Below are 23,257 nucleotides of genomic sequence, written 5' to 3'. Positions count from 1 at the left end.
CCTTATGGTTAACAATAAATCATTTTGTTTATTACTCTGACACATGGCTTCATTTTACTTTTCTGGCCTTTATATTTCTGTCTCCCTGATTTCCTCATCTAATTACTTTTAGTCTTGATATATTTCCATAAGTGACCTCAAACACTTTTTAATGAATTATAAATAAATAAGCTATGTTAACATAGCGTTAGCATAAGTAGGGAGCTAATGACTATAAAAATTATACATTGCATGTTGAAGCCAAAAGCAAATGATTTTTGAGTTAGTTATCATCTTATTAGCCACAAATAACCATACACTTAATGTACATAAGACTTAATGAGAAATAAAGCCATGTGATCACCTTGATAGGAAAAAAAAAGCACTTGATAAAATTTAAAATCTAATTATAAAAACTCGTAGCAATCTAGGACTAGAAGGAACTCCTTTAACTTTTAAGAAGAAAACTACCAAGAATTTATAGCAACTGTGATATCTAGCAGTCAAATTTTAGAAACATTCTCATTGAAATCAGGAACATTACAATGGTGACTACTATATGTTACTGGTTTTATTCAAGAGGTCTTAGCCATTGCACTTGGACAAGAAAAGGAAAGAAGTAAAAAGATGGGAAAGATAGAGCAAAACTGTAATTTGTAGACACTATGGTCTTCCTTTGAGAAAACTTAAAACAAGCTTTAGAAACTATTAGAACTAAAAAGAGTTTATCCTGATGACCTCATTAAGCCAATAAATTATCTAACCTAGAAATGGTCCTATCTCCAGGCTACTTCTTAAATGGGAAAATTATTATTTCCTTTTAGCGTTTAAGCCATTTGAGTTTGGTTTTCCAGTTACTTGCAACAGAAAACATTCAAACTGATTCTGTGCCAAGGATAGTCCTGGATAAATGAGTGTTTATTATTGAAACAACTTTTATCTCCATGCATAATCTAAATGTAAATGGTTTATGCTTTTTAAAGGAAAGTGTGAAGTTTCCACAATATTTTCATTGATATAAGGGGACAAAGTTACATGCGATTTGGAGGTTTGGTTAGAAAAATATTTTCTCTTTTATTCATGGGTACATGCAGCCTTGTACTCCTCTCTGTTTTTAATGTTTGTGGCCCCATCACTTCTATCTTTCTCCATCTTTAAAAAAGTATTTAACGATACTCTTTAGATCAGCCCCTGGCAAAGTCAACCTTGATGCTGGCTTTAGGAAATTAATATAATTTAGAAATAACTTTTTTTTCTCCCACAGAAAACAGGATTTTGAAATTGCCTTTCCTCGGTGTTGTCCTAAATCCTGAATAAGCCTAACAGAGAGCATGACAGAACTTGCAAGTATGATTCCAAGTAATAAAAATATGATTCCAAGCTGAGCTTTGAATTCTGGTAGAGTCTAAATTAAGTAATATGTACAAATATAGACTCAAAATACTTCAAAGCACACCTTATAAAAACCAACATCATGGTACATCTACCCATGAGTTCAGGGATTGCCAAACTAATGATGATTTTTTTTTTCTCTTGATTTATGAGAGTCACCCTGGGACCTAAGTTTCTGTGTAAAGCAGATGCAGAACCTATTAATAATGTAAGCAGCTCGAGGGCCCCTTCACCACGGCAGTGAAGCTCTTGTTTAAAACCAGAACTGTCTCCTTTAATACTTTAATGGATTAGATTTGTTTAACTTACTTTATATAGTGCTCAATGCAGTTCCATTGGCATATGGATGCTTAATAAATATTTGATGATGGTGACTGACTGCACAGAATATATCTTAGTGTCCACAGGAAAATGATAAAATACTCTAAGCTATTTTATTTACTCTAGTGATAAAATTATATAATAACAGAAGGAGAGTCACGCCTTTTCAGAGCAGTGCACTGTTTTAAGAAAACTCCAGAAAAAAGGGAAGGTACAGGAATTAACATCTATTATCTAATAGGTGCTGACAATTTATATAACATCTTTATATTTTATTTAACCCTAACCATAATCTTATGGATTAGGTATTGGGATTCCCATTTTCCTGATTCTAAGATGCCAGTGACTGTGTGATGAGACAATATTTTATATACCAATAAGAAAAAATTCAGCCAATGAAATTATATGATACACCATTGGTAAGATGTACCCTGATTTGAGATGTCAAAATGTAAAAATAACATGTATCTCAAAAATAGTAATAAAATACCATATTGATAAGAAAATTCACCCCAAAGTCACATAGCCAGTTAGTAGCTGTGGCAAAGGCAATCTAGCTGTCCACCAAAGATTCGTGTTCTCCCTCCACAGCGCAGGGTTCCTACTGAGACATGGCTATCCAACCAGAAACTACACTTTCCACCTTCCTGAGTTCTGACCAACAGAACGTGAACACAATTGATGTTGTTACTCCCAGGCTGAAGTAGTAAAGAGCCCAAGTACTCTCTCCATCCTCTCTCTTAACCTATCTACTATTTCTGTTGGTGCCTAGGATGATCTTAGAAACAACCTACTGAATATGGCAAAGCCTCTGTGTCACAGCCTGGGTTCCTGCCTGACTGCAATGAACATAGTCCCACCGGTACCCCCAAACCATCGTGCCTAGGTGGAGTGCCACATTTGACTTGACATGAGCAAAATCTAAACTTTTATTGTGTCAAGCCAATGTAATTTGAGGCCAGCTTGTTATATCAACTAGAATTACTCCAAATAATAGAGAGGCAGAATCAGAATTTGAATGCCAGGTTCCAAAGCCTGGGCTCATTCTGTGACACCATGCAAATACAAACCTCCAAACCTACCCCTTCCAAAACAAACAAAAACCCAAAATAAAACAGGACTGATTGCTTCATTTTAAGCAGGTTTCATCACTTGATTTGAAAGAAGGGACAGGAATCATTATAGATTTCAGAATGATATATTTCAGAGAGAAAATCCAGAGAGGGACAATTCAAGTGGTGTGTGTGTAACAGCACAGATGTAAGAAAACACAAAGAATGAGGGAGTGATTTTCAAGGTGAGTAAAAGTGACACTTACATGTATGCTCTCTGTTTTTGTCCTGTTTGAGTTTAATACAGTTTGGGTTCAGATAAAGAAGATCCAAGCAGTTGTTATAACCCCAGCCTATTAAATGGTTTCATATCTCAATATAAAGATGGCTCTCCTACCTGAAAGAACTTGAAGCAAAGGAAAAGGATGAAGGAGCAGCTTGACTGGCAATAGATAAAAAAAGGAAGGAAGGGAGGCAACAGAAAATGGAGAGGTCTAGAACGCAGGTTCTAGATTTAAGTCAAGAGTTTGAACCACGGTTCCACTATTTCTTATACTGTAGTCCGTGACCCTGGGCAAACAACTCTGTCGTCTGTAATGATGTAATAGAAGGCACCTCATGGGTTATTATAAGAATTCAATGAGAAAATGCATGCAAAAGGCACATACCATCCGTGATTGAGCACATAGCTAGCTGTTACTACACTTGCTGTCATTATTAATCATTAGCCTCCTTTCCCACACAGTCGCACACAGCCAAGTGTGCTTTTAATGTAAACCTCTTCTACAGATAGACAGTGCAATTCCTTGGAAGAAAGTCTGGTTTCAGCTGTAAAACCAAGTGACGTTAAGAGCTTGAGGAAGTTTCTTGTTCAAATTTTTAAAAACATTTTTGTTAACATGCCTTGAGAGAACGATGAGCAGAGCAAATATGAAGACATGTTTGGCATATGATATTTCAAACACCAGTTTCACTTTGTTGCTCACATTTTCACAATATGATAAGGAATAAAAAGAAAGAAAAAATAACATAAAAACTTACCCTTTGTTTTACATTTGAACCCTTTTTATTGGTCTCTTTTCTACGTTCATCTTCATACACTAGAACAAAGTCGATTCTTCGCTGGCCATCATTAAAATAGAGGGCGTCAGACTTTCCATTAAATTCTGCCTGTGTGGAACAGAAAAATTAATTTTAATATAAAATTTATAAATGTATATTTTCTAGCCTTAACAGGTACATTGATATGTATATAGACAAAGAGAAATACATCCATTGTTAGTTACTTGACCGAGAAGAGGTCATGGTTACCATGATCTTTGCAAGCACAGTCTATTCTTGGTGAAAGGAGTCCTTGAATTGAGCAATTTAGCATTACTCTACAAACCCATGGGGAAAAAAATCAGCATAATGTATGTAACACAATCATCCCAGAATTATTTCCGCCTCAATCGCAAAAGGAGTATCAAGTTTGGAAATGAACACAGTAACCAGAGGTGCCTATCTGAAGGGCTAAAGTTCATTTAACAAGAAGAGAAATCTGAGACAAAGCACTGTTTATAAAAATCTCATCCTTCTTATGTCGTATTTTCTAACCTTTTCATCATTTTTCATGACTTCTCTCTGGACCTCACTACTTTATAGAAGGTATCATTTTATAACCTTAAACAAATGCCAGAAGTTGCTTTGATATATACAAGAGCTACACTGGTTATTAGTATTTGTCCCCAGATCCACAAGATAAACCCTTACTCCTAGCAAAATAAACAAAAAAAAACCCAGCAACAACAACAAAAAAATTAACCTTTAATTTAGAGCCTAAATGCCTTATGGCTTAAAAACGAAAAAACAACAACAGAACACAGACCGAATACAGTTTAAAACAATCTCAATTACCATATGGATTTGGATAGAATTGTTTTAATTTGACCTAAGGAAAGATTTGAGTATGTATTCCTCACACAGCTCGTCACGATGCTCAGGAGAATTTTGCTGTTGTTTAAGAATCAGACTGCTTTTTAAGTGATAAATAGTATTTTCAAATTTTCCAATTCTTTTTTGTTACCAACTGACAGAGAGATTGCATTTTGCAGTCGTGTGGCAGAACCACTTAATCATTAAGTGTGATTAATTCTCCTCTGCATTTTGTACAAGCATCACCTAATTTTACTACCACTTCCTCCTTTTCTTCACACTTTGGAGAAGATGTATTTTTTGCTAAACATAAACAATGCAACATTTGTCATTTCTTTCCTCTGTTCCACCATGGAGCATGTGACGGTTTACTAATCGTACTTGAAGCTTCTCCCGTTGGGCGGGTTCTTCCACTTGCAGAATGCAGGCAGCCGCATTTAACCAGGGATGCTAACCACAACAATGTCGTTTTGCCTAGAGATCTTTCCTAGCCAGGGCACTGAGGGGCCTGGAAAACAAACACATCAATGTCTTAAGCTGATGCCACTATCCAGCTCTTTCATTTGGAGTTTAGCTATTTAAAACCAATAAACAGTATTTAAAGCAATACAAAAATGCTAAGCCCTGTCATCTTCTTTTCAGCCACAGAGTCCTTGAGGCCCCTTCAATTTCCCTTCCTTGCAATGAAGATGTTACTATTGGTGACAACCAGGGCAGTTGCTAGAGGAATATTCCGTATAGAGGAAAAAAAAGAAAGAATTTCTCAGAATGGCAAAGAGGAGGTGAAGCAGGGTGGAATATAGTCACGAAAACCTGGTCATCATTACAGAAGTCTGAAAAGGGCACAAAAGCAACTTGATCCTGTAGTTCACATTCTGTTGCCTTTGGTGGCATTCAGCATGAGTTCGAAGCTGAGTTCTGAAGAATTAGGCCTGGAATGAGAACCACTCCTACACACGGCTCCGGGCACTCCTCCTTGCGCAAACATTGCTCAGCCACACAGGTTGGCAGCGGGCTCCCAAGTAATCTGGTCTGCACGTATGTCTCTCATGTGTGATAGAAGATCATGGCCCTTTGTTTGGCGAAAAGCCCCACCGACTTGGCAACAGCTGTCTGTGTGAAATAGCTAGGTCAGACTCTGATATGGTATCATTAGAAGGCAATGCGAGGGAAACAACTGCCAATTTTCTAGTGTTGTGAAATCCAGGTTTACCATCTCTTGGCAGAAGAAACTCTACTAGGCAACTGGGAAGAAAAGAGAAACTAAATGCTGGGCTGGAAAGAAGAGGGAACAAACAAGGGAATTGGCCTGAATAAAAAAGCTTGATTTATGAACACAACTGTGCTGTTAAAAAAAAAAAGCCTGGCTATTTCAGTAACAAGTTCCACTACTGGCCTAATTCACCCAACAGGACGCTGAAATGACAGAAAACAAAAAAAATAATTCCCCCCTAAAGTTGTGCTTTATATGAAGTAAATTTCAATAATTTCTCAAGATAAACACTGATAATCTATCTTCTTTAAATGAGTGACTATTCAGAGATATATTATTCGAGGCCTGACCTCTATGCCTTCTCTGGGAGTCCACTCAAAATTTGATCTTTAGTCTTTTCTACCAAGGCAAATGGCACCAAGATAAAATACAAGAAAACCTGAAACCCAACTTTCCTTGTTCAACAGCTTAAATTTAAAAACACTTGAAGGTTTAAAATTTATCAGGTACAAACATTTTAGAGCTCAGAGCTTACGTATGGTTACTGACTTTCTAGCCAGAAAACTTATTAATTCTCACACTCATCAGGGTAACTTATTAATTGTTACCCTGACGGTCTTAGGAAAATGTCTCCAACGCCAAGGGAGTAAACAGAGTCTCTAGCTGTTGATATTTCTTTCCTCCTGGGAAAAAAAAAATCAAGTAAATGTCTAATTACAGTTTGGAGTCTATAATATGTTATATCTATTCATACCCATTGCCCTCTCTGGTCCTAAGAATACTAGAGTCCACCAATCTAGCATCATTTACTCATTTGTGGCAACCAGACCTAACATGGCACTAAAAGTTAATGGCTGCAATGGTTAAAAAAACTACCTATGTTCATTTGTCACTATATCCAAATAAGCCAAAACAATGCAGCCCACCATTGTGGAATAGGAACCTGACCACCTCTGTCTCTGGCCGTCGGCATTAACATTTCACACTTGGGATGAAAAGGAGACACGCTTGGTCTGACCACGGAGAGATCTGAGAAGTGAGAGCTTGGCCAAGTAGTGCAGGAGAGAGAGAGAAAGAAGGGAGGTGAGGTGCCATTTAAACAGTGATGTTTTCCAGGCCTCCCTCCTCTCAGCTGGTTTCTCTCCTCCTTTTATTTGTGGGGCAGCTCCTTCAACCAAAGAGCCCAAGAGGACAGGGTCCTCCTGAATCAAATCAGAATAAAAACACAAGCAGCAAGATTCCTCTGCACCGTGCTTTCAAGCTGGAGCTGTGAGTTCGAGAACATGAGAAAATATGGTTTTTTTGCTATTGGCTAGAAGGACGTGTGGGTACCAGTCCTGTCCCCAGAGCTGGTTGAGACTGCTGTTCAATAGGACGAGTGGGTGAGAAAGAATCTCCTAGTGGACAGAAAGACAAATCCAAAGATGAGTATTTTCTAGCAATTACCTGGTAGGAAAATTTCTCATAAGCAATCTCTGAATAAAATGAGGCTCTGGATTTCTCCCTGAATATGATGCTTCATACATACGAACGGTTACATTGATTACATCTGTCTTCTGGGCGGAGAAAGAAGGGCTGGGGTGTGAGAGCATCTGGGAAACCGCTGCCTGAGTGTTAACTGCTCTGCAGCATTTGGGTCAGGTGTAGGCGAACAGCCCCTCTTACCCAGCACCCTCCTGGAATCCTGGCATCAGCACTTGGTGAGTCCACGAAATAACTTGCTGCTTACTTAACATTTGTCCAGCCTTAAACTTCTCAAGTGTCTACGAAAGGAGTCCTCAAATAACCCCGCAAAACCAAGATCCTAAGTCCCATCTCACAACAGCGGCATCTACTTGGAGAGTTTAAAATGCTGAATTTAAATGATTTGCCTGAAATCTGGATAAACAGTGGTCAGATTGGGATCTTTGCTCAAACTCTATGTGTCAGGGTGTCGGAACCTTGCTTTGGACAGTAAGTGATACTGTCTGACGGTACCTCTAGAATTTCCCAATAGTGTATTCCTGCCCTGATATGGCTTAATTTACTACAAGATTGGAGAGTATTCCAGGCTTATTTGGGTTAATGGTCTTGACCTTTACCCAAAGCAGGATGCAAGAAAGTTTCATTGTCTAACAACAATAGTTGAGGAATTAACACCACAAAAAATATCAAAACACTTGCATAATCAATTTAAAAAGCAGTTGATATGTGAATGCAGAAAACACATGTGGCTCTCTGCAGTCTGTACAACTAACAAAACAAAGTAGGTAATTCCAAGAAGAACACAACAGAACAAAACAAACTTTAATCATAGCAGAAAACTAAAGTGAAAATATACGATCTCCTATTTTTCAGTAAACCCTGAATCCATGCACATAGCAAGTTCTAGGGAAACAAAAGTTGAGAAGCAAAAGACTTGGGTTCCAAGGATGTCCCTTGGTGGTGATTCTGTGTTGATCAAAGTGTACTCAGGAATGACCCAGAATGATTTTTGCATAAATCACACCGTCTCCTTCCCCATTCTATTAACTTCTGAAGGCCAGAGGCGAGGTCGTGTTCACCCTCAGTTCTCTGCTCAGCCTTTGCATGTAGCGGGAGCTCTATTCACTTTTTTCTTAGAATAAAAACAGACGTTTTTCCTGATGATAAAAGTAATATATACTTAGCATTAAAAAGTTCTGAAGATACAGAAAAGTATAAAGGAAAAAATGAAAGTCATAAGTAATCCCATTTCCCAAAGATGAGCTGAGCTTCTTCATACCTGAGTACATCCTTTTGGGTTTAAACACACACACACACACACACACACATTAACCAAAATGGTAGCCCTCTATACATACTGTTTTATAAAAATCTATCATAGACATTTTTCTAACTTGATATAAAGCTCTGCATCATGTTTAATAGCTGCACTATAATTTAGTTAAACAGTTCCTCCACTGATGAACACATAAGTTGTTTCCAATTTGTTGCTTTTATAAACATTGCTGCAACGAGTATCCTTGTACATATCTATCTGTGCGCATGTTCAGTTACTGCTTCCTTAGGCTAAATTCTAGAAGTGGATTTGAACTGATGTGGCCTTTTTAGAAGCTTTTGATATACAGGTTGCTAAACTGTTATCCAAAATATTTATAAAAATGAACACTTCCACCAGCAGAGTATGAAAGTGCCCCTTTTCTACCTTCACTAGATACTGGACTTTTTCACTTTTCCCATAGTAGGCAAAATATTTTTTTTTTCATTTGCACTTTTTAATTAGAGAGCTCTAACATTTTCATGGATACTGCCTAATTGAATTACTGCTTTTGTGAAATGCCAATTACCATTCTCGATCTAACTGAACTATCTTATTATTTAATCCCTTTCCAGTAGATTATCTTAGGTTTTACTGATGAGATCCTAAAGACCACACAGGCAAATGGGGCAAACAGTTGAATGGCAATATAGAAGAGGCCCATAGGACTATGAAGTAAGTCCCAAAAGGGAAAGGGAGAAATATTCTAGGGCACGGTCAGCCAGCCCTGGGTTCAACAATGTTGATGTGTTTTCTGAAATGCAGACATTGAACTGGAATGTGCAACACTAGTTTTAGAGGTCACGGTGTCATACTTCCCAGCTGACATACTTTCCTTTATAGTACTCATGCCACCTGTGTAACTACCAAATATCAGTTATATATTTTGACTCATATTTTTTTAAATTTAGAACTTACCACTTAATCAGTTTATAAATTATTTCTGTTGCAAGTTAAAAATTGTTATGTATAAATTCCTTAAAAATCATCCTGCTATTTTATCTTGGTAAATGGCTATAACTCGTTCCCAAATAGCTGAACTTTTTATTTTCAGTTATTTTTCATCAGAGATATAGTTCACTTATAAATATCATCAGATTGTGCCATGAAAATCATCGTCTTCTTCTTTGTTATATACACAAGGGAATGTTCACACGCCAACGGCCTCCCAATTTGGAATATGCATTTTGCCTTTGTTTCTCTTTGCTTGTGTTAAAATAAACTCTCCAGCTCTATTATTAGAACATCCCATTTCAGATGCCGGATGAGGATGAAGACATAATGCCTGGAGCATTAAGTGTTGTTAAATAGTTCCCTCTAGTCCATGCCGAAGAAGCAGTTTCATCAAATGCAGTTCTTGTCTGATTTTAAATATTCTTAAAAGTTCTGAACGAGACTTGAGGAAACATGAAAATAGAACTTTTAATGACCTTTCAATTAAAGCTTCCTTAAAAGAAGTTAAGTAACTAGGCTAGATAATAAGCTTTCTACTGCAGGAAGATGCTGAGTTCAGAGCTCTCTCACAGGGGAGGCACGCTCACTGAACTTTTTCCTTCCACCCACACCTAGCATTGCCATTCGGATTTTCATTAGCATGACTACAAACTTTTTTTGCTTTCCTGTTTTCCCACAGGCTTTCCACCATTTTAAAACCTCCATTTAAGCCTTCCTTAAAGGTAATCTGCAGAAAAGAAGAGAAACAAGGAAAGAAGAGTCAAAAAAGGAAAAGAAAAGGAAAAATGGGAACAGGTCTCTAGAGGTTGTTTTCATACTTTTCCTTTTCTAGAAGAAGCCATCATCTGTTTGCACTGTTCTCATCTGGCAGTGGGAACATTGGTGAAAGAAACACGGGTCAGCTTAAACTGTAAGATATTCTCAATAAAGTCTTAGGAAACACAAAGTGATAGATGTAATAAAACAAGACCAGTGGTACAAGAGGAGGTTTGGGAGGCAATGGTTATCCTCCTGGCAGACAACCTCTTGAGGTTTCAGCATCCTCCAAGTGTCTTCTTTGCTTTAATATTCCATTATAGATGTAACATTCCTAAAACTTTTTTGAACCTATTAGCATTTTCAGTTTCTACAACCTCCTGAGGAAGAATGTTCTGTAGGTTTTCCACCTAGGCAGAATGGTTGTCTTAAATTACATTTTTGGACCTTTAAGAAATAGCTCCCAGTCTTATATGCTGGAATCAGAACCAAAATAATATCGCTTTATGACTTAATGGACTTTTATAACTTAACGGACTTTCACAATATTCTATCTACAACTTTATTTTAAGATCCTTAGTCTTAAGGAAAAATCATTTCGGCGTGACTTCAGGTTCCCCTCCACCTACCTTCTTGTTTCTCTTAGTTAACCATATTTCAACTGTCTTTAGCATATCTATTTTCAGTTCTTGGGAAACTGGTTATGGCTCAAAAATATTTACTGACAGTTCTCATTCACCAAATCCATGGTCTGTCACCTGCCACACAACTGACCCAGGTTACCAGCCTCTAAAATTCGATGCTTTTGAATGAAGAGCTGATCTCATAGAAGGTGATTATAATGCGAGAATGAAAAGAAAAGGGAGTTTCAAGTTATAGCCACTCAGACTGTTGGGCTGAAGAAGATAGATAAGGTGTAACTGAGGGTGTAGCTAAGGTAACAAGTCTTAAGCTCTTTGCTAGGTTCCCATGTAATTCTTCTTCCGACTCCCTTAAAGTTACAATCCGTCACTCCCAGAGAGTACTTCATCTTTCACTGGAGGTTTCCATTTCTAGTTGAAGAACTGCCCTGAGTTATTTTTAACTTTTTAGCTGCTCAGGGTTTGCAGCACAAGAGTCCTGTCATCAACTGTAAGTTCCTCACTGGACTGTATGTCCAGTCCTTTGGCCAAAATCTCAGACGACTTCTCTGAGAACTGATGTTTGTAACCTGATTCAAAGCAAGAGGAAGAAAAGCAAATCAGAGTATCTAGTGCCCAGCAAAGCTAAGGATTGTGACAACCCCTTTCAGTTGGTAATGTTTATAAAGATATTACTTTCTCTCCTTTAACTCAAGAAGCAGTTTACAAGAATGGCTGTTCTTTGTGGTATGAAAATGAGGATGCAGAGATGTTTCCAAAACAAAATAAAAAACCTAAATGATTCATTTAAAACAATGGCGCAAAAATGTTTCAGACTGACAACAGATAATAAAGAAGACCTTACAAAATCCTCTTCCCGTCAATTATTGGGAATTTTCAAGAAATAAAGTGCTCTGAGGAAATGAATTTTCAGATAAACTTTATATCAACTAAAAAATGGTTACTTCATGGGGGCTGGTCCATGGCATGGTGATTAAGTTCGTGCGCTCTACTTTGGCAGCTGGGGTTCGGATCCTGGGCGTGGACCTATCCCACTTTTCAGCCATGTTGTGGTGGCGACCCACATATAAAGTAGAGGAAGACTGGCACAGTTAATAGCTCATGGCTAATCTTCCTCAAGCAAAAAAAGAGGAAGATTGGCAACAGATGTTAGCTCGGGGCTAATATTCCTCAGCAAAAAAAAGAAAGTTACTCAAAATTGTGCTCAAAATTTTCTCAAATATAGTACATAGTATTTTTTGATTTCTTAAAGAGAGAATATTGAACATAACTTAGCTGCTATGATTATTACTATTACTATTACTATTAAGGAGGTAAAAATGAAGGGAGCCTAAAATAAGAATAAAGAACATGGGTTTGGCATCCGGCAGAGCTGGGTTCGAATCACAACTCTGTACAACTAGCCATGTGCCTTTGTGTATATATTTTATCTCTTTAAAACTAAGTTTATTCATGTGTAAAAAGGGGGAAATCATAGAAAGAAATGCAAAGGTATTGTGAAGATTAAGTGACTGATGCATGTAAAGCAAAGCACAGAGCCTAGATAGAACACAGTAAAAGCCCAACAAATGTGAGCTGTTGGTATGGTCCAGTTTAACACATCACAGTTCTTTATTGATTACTAGCTGTGATGGGTGCATTCACAGACTTTATTATCAATAGGAACTTCCAGCTACATCTTGCTTTTCCCCTCTTCCATTATTCAGGTTATGAGGGGTCACTTCCTTTTGCTGTCAACTTACCTGTCTTTAATAGGTATTGCACTTCCCTTTTATTTCCTCCAACCAGATTAACTGAATTTGTTGAAATTCTTTGAAATTAAGCGTTGGTGCTTTGGTTTTGGATGTCAGAGGTTTTTTTTAGCTTTATCCAAGTTTTGAGTAAAATGTGATTGAAGCAAAGGGCCTCATTCCAGAAATGCATAAAATATGGCAAGGGTTAATATATCATCCTTAAATTGTATTCTTCCCCTCCTCCAACCTCTTTCAAAAGAAGTCTTATGACATCTGGCACCAAATATAACGAAAACAATAAGATTAATGAATTGTAAATAGAGAGAGAGAATCCGAGCCAGAGAAAGGAGGAAGAAGAAAATGTACTAACCACTGAGACAACTGTCATGGTTGGAATTTTAACATGACATTTGGCACAAATGCTCCTGGTAGCGGGACAAAAAGGAAATGTGTTCAATGATAGAGTTCTTGTTATCAGAAAAAAGGAAGAATTCTCATCTTTTGGAGAGAAAAAAAGTCTCATGTGAGCCATATATAGAAACACCCAGTTTTTGTCCACGTCTCTAACAAACAATATCCTTGGCAAGGAACTGGGGTTATAAAATACAATATACCAGTAACCTTTGACTTTTTTTGTCTTTAGTTCTCATATCACTTCTACCTTTGGAGTAATTAGTCTCCATTTCACTCTGTTCCATCTATTGCCATCACTCTAGTCTGCACTCTTGACTCTTACTAACTAGATTACAATTAACACCCCAGTCGGTCTCCTTGGACCCAGCTGTTCTGTCTGTCAATTCACCTTACACACTGCCACCATTTGGATGTTCCTAAACCAAAATGTTCAAGTCACAGAAGAATTCAAAAACTTTCAGTTACTCCCATTGATCTCTAGAGAAAGCGCAAACTTTTCAGACCGGTATTTAGGATCACTCATAATCTGATTATTTCTCACATTTTATTAACTATCATTCCCCAGTCCTAACCCTCCAACCCAACCATCCTTTCTTACCAGTGTTTTGACAACATCATGCTGCTTTCTGCCTCTACTCCTTTGCTCAGGTGATTTCCATTCCTGAAATCTCTTTCCCTCTCTCCTTACCACCTAACCAAATCTTACTTCTCCTTTAAGGTCCAGCTCAGTTTTTCTCTCATGAAGCCTTCCTAACAACTTGGGTTCATGTTTCTTTCTCCCTCACTATACTGCCTATGCCAAGGGAGGCATGTTCCATGGGCCTCTGGGGATTCCTGACACACTTTCAAGGGGCCCATGGGGTCACAACTATTTTTATAATAATACTAAGATGTTATTTATCTTTCTCATTGTATTAACATCTCCCATGATGGTGCATAAGTAACGGTGGGTAAAACAGCCAATGTCTTAGCATAACTCGGCAGTGGTACCAAACTGTACTAGTCATCATTGTATTTTTGACATACGGTAAAAAATGTCACTTAACAATGTTCTTGATGAAGCTGTAACCGTTACTCATTAAATCCTGACCCTTGAGGAAACACGTTTTTAATATTCGATGTGAAGAAATGGCAGTGCTCATAAAACATTTCCACTGCACACTGAAGTATGATGATTGTCTTGAGGAAAAGGGCTTACGCAATTTTTGAGTTGCCAACTTTTTTCCACAGACACTTTTACTTGACAGACAACTGACACAAAGTTCAGTTATACAGACTTGGGTATTTAGCAGATATTTTCCCCAAAATGCACAAAGTGAAACTGCCATTTCAAGGAAAACAACTGACCATATTTATTGCTAACGATAAAATTCGAGCTTTCAAGCAATATTAGAATTTAGGACAATTTGTATTCACCACTGTGAATTTGACAGCTTCCTAATATTCAGCGGCTTTCCTGATGAGAATGCTAATAAACATAGTTTTTCTCATATTGTATAATAAAATGGGTTGATCTTTGTAAAAGCTGCTTAACTCAGTGAACCAATATTTTCCAACAGCCCCATGCAGGGTGATAAAAATCAAGCTTGGGGAAAGATCTATTCAAAATGCAAGATAGCTTTTTAATATACAAAAAGTTCAGTGATAAGGTTTTACATTCCACATTGCAACCAGCCTTTAAGAAACTATCATTTGTTGAGTTTTAATATGGTATCAAAGAAGAATATCCACAATTACCTGAAAACGCTTTAAAATAGTCCTCTTTTCTGACTACCTATCTGTGCAAGCTGGATCTACTTCATATACTTCAACCAAACAACATATTACAACTTTTAGCTGCAGAAGCAGATATAAAAATCCAGCTGTCTTCTCTTAAAGAGATCTATAAAATATGTAAAATAATGCCACCTTACTTTTTTGTTTTAGAAAAGTTATTTTTCATAAAAATATCTTACTTATGTTCATGTGTATTGAGTTTAGTATTGATTATGTTTAAATGAATATTTAAATTTTTCCAGTTTTAAGTTCTAATATAGTAAATATCAATCAATATCCCCACATAAAAAAAGCTCTTTGGGGTCAATACTTTATCAAGAGTGTAATAAAGTGTAATATAAAAAGTTTAGAACTACTGTTCTATACCATTCATTTTGGCTCTTAATTTCGCCAAATATAAATTATAATAGTATAATATAATCCATATACATTATAATGTCATCTCTTTTATGTATACACACTATTATTATAGTTTGATGAAAACAATGAAGTAAAAAATCTGTTTTTGTTTTTTAACCTATAACACCTAGGAAAGTAACCCAACAGAACTGCTGAATTGACTTGAGACAACATATTCAGGTCAAAGTGTTTAATAGAAGCATCTTATTCAAGTTTTATAAAGGTCCAGTCTTGTTGGTTTCCAAAGGCTGCTCCAGATGGCTTGGAAAATTTAAGACCACATTCCGGCCCGATGCAATTGTCAGTTTCTATATTCCATTAACGTTTTTAATGGTTACATTGTATTCAATCTAAGTAAAGTATTTCCCTCTCTTCACAGTTCCCACTTCCTAGAATCTCCTCTGACTTTCCCTGGCCAGCTCCTCTTTATGGAGCCCTTCCTTGACCTGCCTGATTCACTTAGGTCTCCTCCTTATATACTCTCAGAGCACCTTACACTCAGTTCTTAAATGTCACGTCTCACAACTTTAATTATCTAGCTATTTATGTATTCGATTGTCTGTCTGTCTCACTAGAGTATATGCCCTAAGGGATATATTTCAGTGATATTTCCCAATAGTACCAGCTTAATATGGTTATAGAAATATTAAATGGATAAATATTATTAAATAAATCAACTGAAATTAATTAATCCTTTATCCTGTGACATTTTGTGACACGACAGATAAAGCAACAAGAGGAAGATTTCATTACACATCACAGAAAAAAATGAAATGATCTGATTTCTGTTTTTAAAGGAATTGTTTAGAGAATAGAGAGTGGGTGGCAAAGTGGTCATGGGGAGACTCCACGAGTCCAGAGAAGAAAGGTGGCAACCTATTCTGATGGGGTAGTAACAGGGATGAGAGAAAGGGACAGATAGAAGCTGAACTTACACTTAGAATCAGCAGATCAGAAACAAGGTGTCAGGAGGATTCTCAGGTTTCTGGCTTGTGCAGCTAAGAGGATGACGATTATATTTATCAAAATTCAGAAAACTGGACGAGAAATATGACTGGGAGGGGACCAGTAAGAGTGTGAGATTTCCAAGTGGAGATATCAGGGGTCAGGGGTTGAGAGGGAAGATCTAAGACTATAAATATGAACTTGTGAGCTGTTAACAGAGAGCCTGTAATTGGAGCTAAGGAAGTGAGCGTGAGAAGAACGAGAAAAGATGAGCTGGGATGAGCTCTGAGGAAATCTAACAGACAGGAAGGGCTTGGGTGGAAGAGGAGGGGAAAGCATAAAGGTAGAGAAGTGGTGGGAAAGACAGAGAAGTGGCCGGAAAGATAGAGAAGTGGCCAACCATAAGGTTGTCTTTGATTCCATTCCCTACTCCCTCACTTCTCATCTCTCTTCCTTTCCACTTCCTCTGCGTCCACACCCCCTACACTGGGACTATAAGCATCGTCTACGTGGCCTGCTTGCTTTCTGGTTGTCCTTCCAATGCATCCTGTATACTCCTGCCAGACTGATCTCTCTATAGTTGCACTGTCCAATACAGTAGCTACTAGTCACATGTGTTATTGAATTAAATACATGAATTAAAACTAAACAAAATTCAAAATTCAGTTTCTCTGTCTCACTAGCCACATTCTAAGTGTCTCCACAGCCACGTGTGGCCAAGTGGCTATCGTGCTGGACAGCAGAGTCAGAACATTTCCATCATCAGAGAAAGTTCTGTTGGACAGTGCTGCTATAGCATTGTCTTGTCTTTTCAGCTCAAACGTCCCAACCCTTAGTCCAACACTTCTACATTAGACCCTAAACTATCTTTCTAACTTCATCTCCTCCCACTCCCCTAGAGCAACTCTATGCTCAATACAAACTGAGCACCTCCCTCGTTTCCACTGATTTGTTTATGGAATGCCATTAGAATACCCTCCTGTAGCATATCCACTGTGATAGTTAGGTTCATGCATCAGCTTGGCTAGCCTATAGTACCCAGCTATTTAATCAAACACTAATCTAGGTGTTGCTGTGAAGGTATTTTATAGATGTAGTTAACATCTATAATCCATTGACTTTAAGTAAAGGACACTATTCTCAATGATCTGGGTGGGACTCATCCAATTAAATGGCCTTAGTGGGGAAATTGAGGCTTCTCTGAGAACAAGAAATCCCACCTATAGCCTGCAGGGTCAGTCCCTGCTCAAGGGTCTCCGGGCTGCCCTTCCTGCCCGTGTGCCCTATGGAGTAGACCCCACAACAGCAGAAGCCAATTCCTTGAGATAAATCTCTTTAATATCTTCCTCTCTCTCTGCACACTCACAAGCATGTGTGTACATAGCTACAGATATGCACACATACATATATATACACATAAGTGTGTGTGCACGTGTGTGTATATATATATCCCACTGGTCCTGGTTTCTGGTAAAACCTTAATTGGTACAGATTTTGATACAGATTTCAGTACCTATTGAAATGTACTCTTCAAACTTGAGCTATATACCACCTCCTTCAAAAATACAAATCTGATTTTTCAGAAACAGTGATTCTTAAACCTGGCTGCATATTAGAGTCACCTTCATAAACTTTACATAGACATATTCACGTTCTAACCAAGACCAAGGTTAGCACCTGAAGGTGGAGCCCGGCTTTCACTCTTTAAGAGAGATCTTGAGGTGATTCTGCCACACAGCAGGGGGTTGTGAACTGTGGTCCTAACCTGAACCCTTCTAGCGCTTTCATTCTAAGTGCCGTTGGAACTCATCCAACACTGCACACTGCCTGACATTCTTTCATTCAACCATCAACCAACCAGCATCAACTGCATGACTAACATCTGTCAGATAATAAGACAATGTGCAGGAGATAGAGGCAACAGTATACCCACTCTTGGCCCTGAGGGTAAACACTGAGATATGCTGCTTGGCATTCCTCAAAGCATATTGATTAATAAATATTAAATGACTGAATAAATGAAAATTTTACTGCAAAATTTAGTGACACTGCTAGTGGTTTATTCAAAATAGTGCATAATTTAGATAGCTCTTATTTCTAGTTCAATTGAAAATTCTATTAGCAAGTGTTAGTAAGTGCTCAACGTATTTATTTATTGATAGCAGTGATAGCACTGTTGGCATTTTATAATCTTGCTGGGTATGATTATTTCTCAACTCACTGATAATCTGGTGGACACCTAAGTGCCTGTATCTACTTTCTCAGGAGCCTAAGTCACAAATGCTCCTGTGTGCTCTTCTAAGGAGAATAGAACCAATTCCTGCTGCCAACACAGTCTGATTTCACTGAAAAGGGGATGAGAAGGTGGGGCTGTGGCCACTTCAAGGCTGGCTAGCTCCACGCCTGCAATGTGCTTTGTCAACTCTAAGCACCCATAAATGTTAGATAAGACTTCTCACTGTATTATTATTTCATGAGTATGCTTTTAAGAGAGTTGAAATGCTTTTCAATCACAGTGCAGTCACTGAACAACACCCCAGCGATGAAAATGTGCTGATTTTTCTGTTTTTTATACACGAAGAGATGGAGGTCCTAAAAGGAAAAGCGACTTGCCCACAGGGGACCGAGAGCAGGGCTGCGTAGGGACAGAGGGCTCGCAATTCCCTGCAATTCCATCTTACACTCAGCTTCCTGGAGGGAGTTTTAGAATGACTTTCCCTTACCAAAAGAAAAAGTAGAAACACTTTTCAAAGTCTCAGAAGTATCTCGTCTCATTCACCTCTCTCTTCTTCAATCTTCTTACTTTCCTATTTCACAAGACAGTCTATTTACTGTTTGAAATGGTGGTACATCATTAGCATCACTGAACGATCTGTCCAAATTTGCATTATATGTTTTTATTTTAAGGGATGTGGGCTTAGCAGTCAAATTCTACTCCAGCTCCAAGGACGGTCCTGACTTGACATACTCTAATTCCTACTAACATCGTAAAGATCCGTATTACTGGTTTGCCCATTATAATTAATGAAAATGCTCTTTGCTAGTTATTACAATCTGTCAGGTCACATTTATCTACATTTCAAAAAGTGACTTGGGAGAAGGAACTATAAATGCATTTTCTTTTTGAAGGAGCCATTAGAGTTTTCCAGGTAAAAGTATATTTATAGTTTGTTGGGTTTTGTCTTAACCAGAGATAGACTTAAGGAATACATTTGAGACTTACAGTAAAGATGCACTTTTTATTATTATTTGTTGAAATGAGCAAAACTACAGTTAACTAGTGGGACTTCAGAAATAAAAGGATTTTAAATCATCTTTCCAAAGCCCTTAAGCCTTCCAAATTAATTAAGAGTTCAGAATATGGGAGGAACAGCTACAGTTGAAATCCCACTGGTCTCTCATTTTGAATTTTCCAGGAATCCCGTGAATTCATATCGTGTATACATTTCCACCAAGTTCTGTGTTTCTCTTTAAATTTTTATTACAACTTTTTACATTAAGGCTGTTTTTTAGGTCACGGCACGGTCAGGTTATTTACCAGCAGACTCTCAACTTTAACTCAATTCTTTTGCTTCTGTGGGCTTTTTTGGCCATTACTGTGATATGCTTCTAGATGACTTATAATCAAATGAGTTCCATAGTAAATACTGATAGCACATCTTTGTTCCGAATGCCCAGGGCTCCCTGCTTTCCTCCCGCATGTTTTTGTCAAATTAATCTTGACATTCCCCAGATAATAGATAGCTTGTTGAATTTCAAATGGGATCCTTTGTGGGGCAGGAGTTCACAAAGCATTTTACAGTCAAGGGTTTCTGAAAATAGGGGAATAAAACCAGGTAGAATGAACACTGTCATATGGAGGAAAGGATTTTAATTAATTATATAATTTGACTGATGATGATAATAAGCTGAACGAGGGAAAAAAATAAAATGAAAGCAACTCAGATTCATCAGTGAGCCACATATAACTCACTGGGGTGGTATATTTCCAGAAACATCCTCTTTTTCTCTCATTCCCCACTTTCTATCAGCTACCAGGTCCTGCTACACATAACACATGTACGCCCTTCCTTAGCATCCCCACGGACACATCCTGGTTCAAGCATTCATCATCGCCTGCCTAGATTGTTATCCGGTCCATCTGAATTTGAACTACTCCAAGGAGTTAAGGTATTTGAATTATGAGAATGTCTTTCTACTGAAATGACATCGGTCTGCCTATATATACCTTCTATTCGTGGGTCTTCGTAATATATTTTGCAACTCCATCCACCAATTATCATTATCAAATATTTAAACTTGTTGTGATGTTCTTGCCTGAGTGTCAGGATCCACTACCATGTTGACCCTTTTCCGTTCAACATGCTTCCCCTTAAAATGCAGCGCCCATAATGGGAGGTGCCCTTACCAATACTGAACAGGAGAAGCCTAGTTCTTCCTTTGTTCTGGACACATAGGTACAAATGCAACCTAGATTTGCATTAACTTTGTTGACACTGCTATTACATGTTCAATTCATACTGAGTTTAATTAGCCGAATACCTAGGCTTTTCACGTGACCAGTCATTAGCCTCAGCTCTTAGGATCTTTACTTAAGCAACTGATATTTATGAATTAGGAGCAGGAGCTTACTTTAATTCATATTGATTTTTGTCTCCTCTACAAATTGATTTCTGTCCATTATTCCACAGTCTTGGTAAGAGCAATTGCCCAGAAAAACACACTCTCACCAGGCCCACATTTCTTCATTCCGTATTTAAATGCAATTTTTCCGTATACCTTGGTAAAATCAAAACACGCAAAAACGTCTGTGGCTTTCTCCTGTTCTACCAGTCTAATAGCACCTATTTAAAAAAAAAGTAATGTGCTCAGTTTGACGTGACTTATTTTTATTGAAGTCTTGCTGGCTCCTGATGACCTTTTCTTTTCCTAACATTCACAAACCATCTGCTTAAAAATCTCATTCTGTACTATTCCCAGAGATTAATGCTCCAGCTTCAATGTCTCCATTTATCAGAATTTAGTCTATGCCCAACTTTTACCCTAACCCTGCCCCTTTTTGAAAATTGTCACATTTGTCCCCCTATACTATTCTGGCACCTGTCCCGGTTCCCATATCAACTCAAGATTACCAACTGTGGTTCCATGAGCAAATCTACAAGCGCTTTTAATACCATGGCTGATACATAATTTTTCTAGCCAGGAATTTAAACTCATTTGGAACAATTATATATCCCTTTCTAAAATATCCTCATGCAGCATGGGCTTCTATAGCCCCTCACGAGGGCTTGAATCATTTCAATCTAAAGTTCGCCTTCATTAACAGAAAAGACAAAACAATAGAGAAGCTGATAAGCTCGTCTCTGTCATCTCTGTCGTCTTCAAGTTTTGGACCAATCACTTGCTTCTTCAGGGTCTACCATAACTCAAAATCCATCAATCTCATCGCACTAAATATTTTTTCACAAGTGTCAACTCACTCACTCACTCTAGACTTTAGTTTCACTCTCACATTTTTTAGTAATAATGGAAAAAATAAGATTGGAATGTTCCAGCGGATTATTAGTACAGAATGATAATTTGTTAGCACTCTGAGTTAAACTGACTTTAGTGGGTGTGGCCTGGTTGGACCTAGAAGCCTAATCACCATTTATGACTGTTTCTCTGGGGAAATACATTCTGCATTCTAAAGAACTGACTCAGAAAGAAATTTGCGATGGAGATCTTGGCATGTTAAACTATTTTTGCTCCTACCCCCCAATCCTAGAAATCCACAAATGTAGCTCCTGAATCAGCCACATAAAACAAATGAACAGGTCCCCATTCCTCCATATTCAGGCAAAGTACACATTTCATCACTTTTTGTTCTTAAACGCACAAAAGGCTTTCAACGTTGATATGCCCTGTGAATTCCTACCACAGCAAATGAACCAATTTAGCAGTTCTTACCGGCCAGTTTATCTGTGATTTCGTTTCCCCTTTCAAGAGACCTTTTGCCAAGCTAACATTCCTATGTTTGGTTTTTTTGGTTGAGCTTCTTTACTCTTTTAGATTGGTGAATTTAGTGCCAAAAGCTACAAGGCAAAGCCACTCTATTTCTCTGTTTAGAGAAGGCACACGAGTGCAAGTCAAGAAATGCTTGAACGGGAGGGTACCAACTTATTCCCAGTCTTCAGGAACGTGAAGATCCTGGGAGCTGGAGGCTGACCTTGGGATTTAGTTGCGTTTGTGGGATTAGCCAGAAAGACCTTGGACTGACCATAATCTCTCTTAAGAGGTCCAGCACCAATTCAGTTGCCTCAGGGTCATTTTGACTAGAAATAACCAAAACGAAGTCTGGATTTCGGGGGAAAAAAAGGATGCTTAATGTACTTTGAAACAAAACATGACCAACCGCTTTGAAACAAAAATCTGCAGACCTGTGGGCAGCTGGTTTTGATTACTCTCTCACAGCTTTCACATTTCAAGACAAGGAAGTAAGACTGACATTCCCTGTGTTCTCTGTGTCACTTCCAGACCATTACTCCTCAATGTTCTTGGGGGAAGATCAGTTCCTTTTAGGTCCATGCAAGTAAATATTGTCCAGAGTTTCCTAGAGCCTATCATTTCCTAGTTCCCAGCTTCCGTTTCTGGTTCATTGGAAATTTGGTCCCTGGTTCACATTTCCCTGTCCAGTCGGAGTCCTCTATCACACCAGAAGGACATCTGAATCCACAGGCATGACCAGTGCACCTTGGCCCCTCAGTAACTTGACTTCTTATCACCAATGATCTTCTCCTTTTCATGCACTAACTGCCATGGTCCCAGCCTGGACCTTGCCATCATTTGAAAAATTCCCTTTCCAAAATCACTTACTCAAGAATCCCTCTTTCTGACCACAAATAATATCTACTGATTTCACAATGACCTCTAAGGCCCCATGACTCTTTCTAATCAATCTGCAGATCCTCTTTTTTCCCTGCCCTCCTTTGTAAGGTTACATTTTACAG

General features: G+C 38.1%; 1 protein-coding gene across 4 annotated transcripts in view; it reads right to left on the bottom strand.

Moving 5' to 3' along the window:
* ANO6 (anoctamin 6) overlaps positions 1-23,257 on the bottom strand; it is a 188,307-nt gene that overhangs the window by 84,365 nt on the left and 80,685 nt on the right. For all 4 annotated transcript variants that reach the window (XM_070494727.1, XM_014860463.3, XM_070494729.1 and 1 more), the window contains one exon: positions 3,786-3,914. In XM_070494727.1, coding sequence (XP_070350828.1) covers positions 3,786-3,914 — 129 coding nt within the window. The remainder of the gene's footprint in view (positions 1-3,785; positions 3,915-23,257) is intronic.

Source organism: Equus asinus, chromosome 22 (assembly GCF_041296235.1).
Source record: "Equus asinus isolate D_3611 breed Donkey chromosome 22, EquAss-T2T_v2, whole genome shotgun sequence".
NCBI lineage: Eukaryota > Metazoa > Chordata > Mammalia > Perissodactyla > Equidae > Equus > Equus asinus.
The sequence above is the reverse complement of the archived record's forward strand: the minus strand, read 5'-3'. Positions and strand labels throughout refer to the sequence as shown.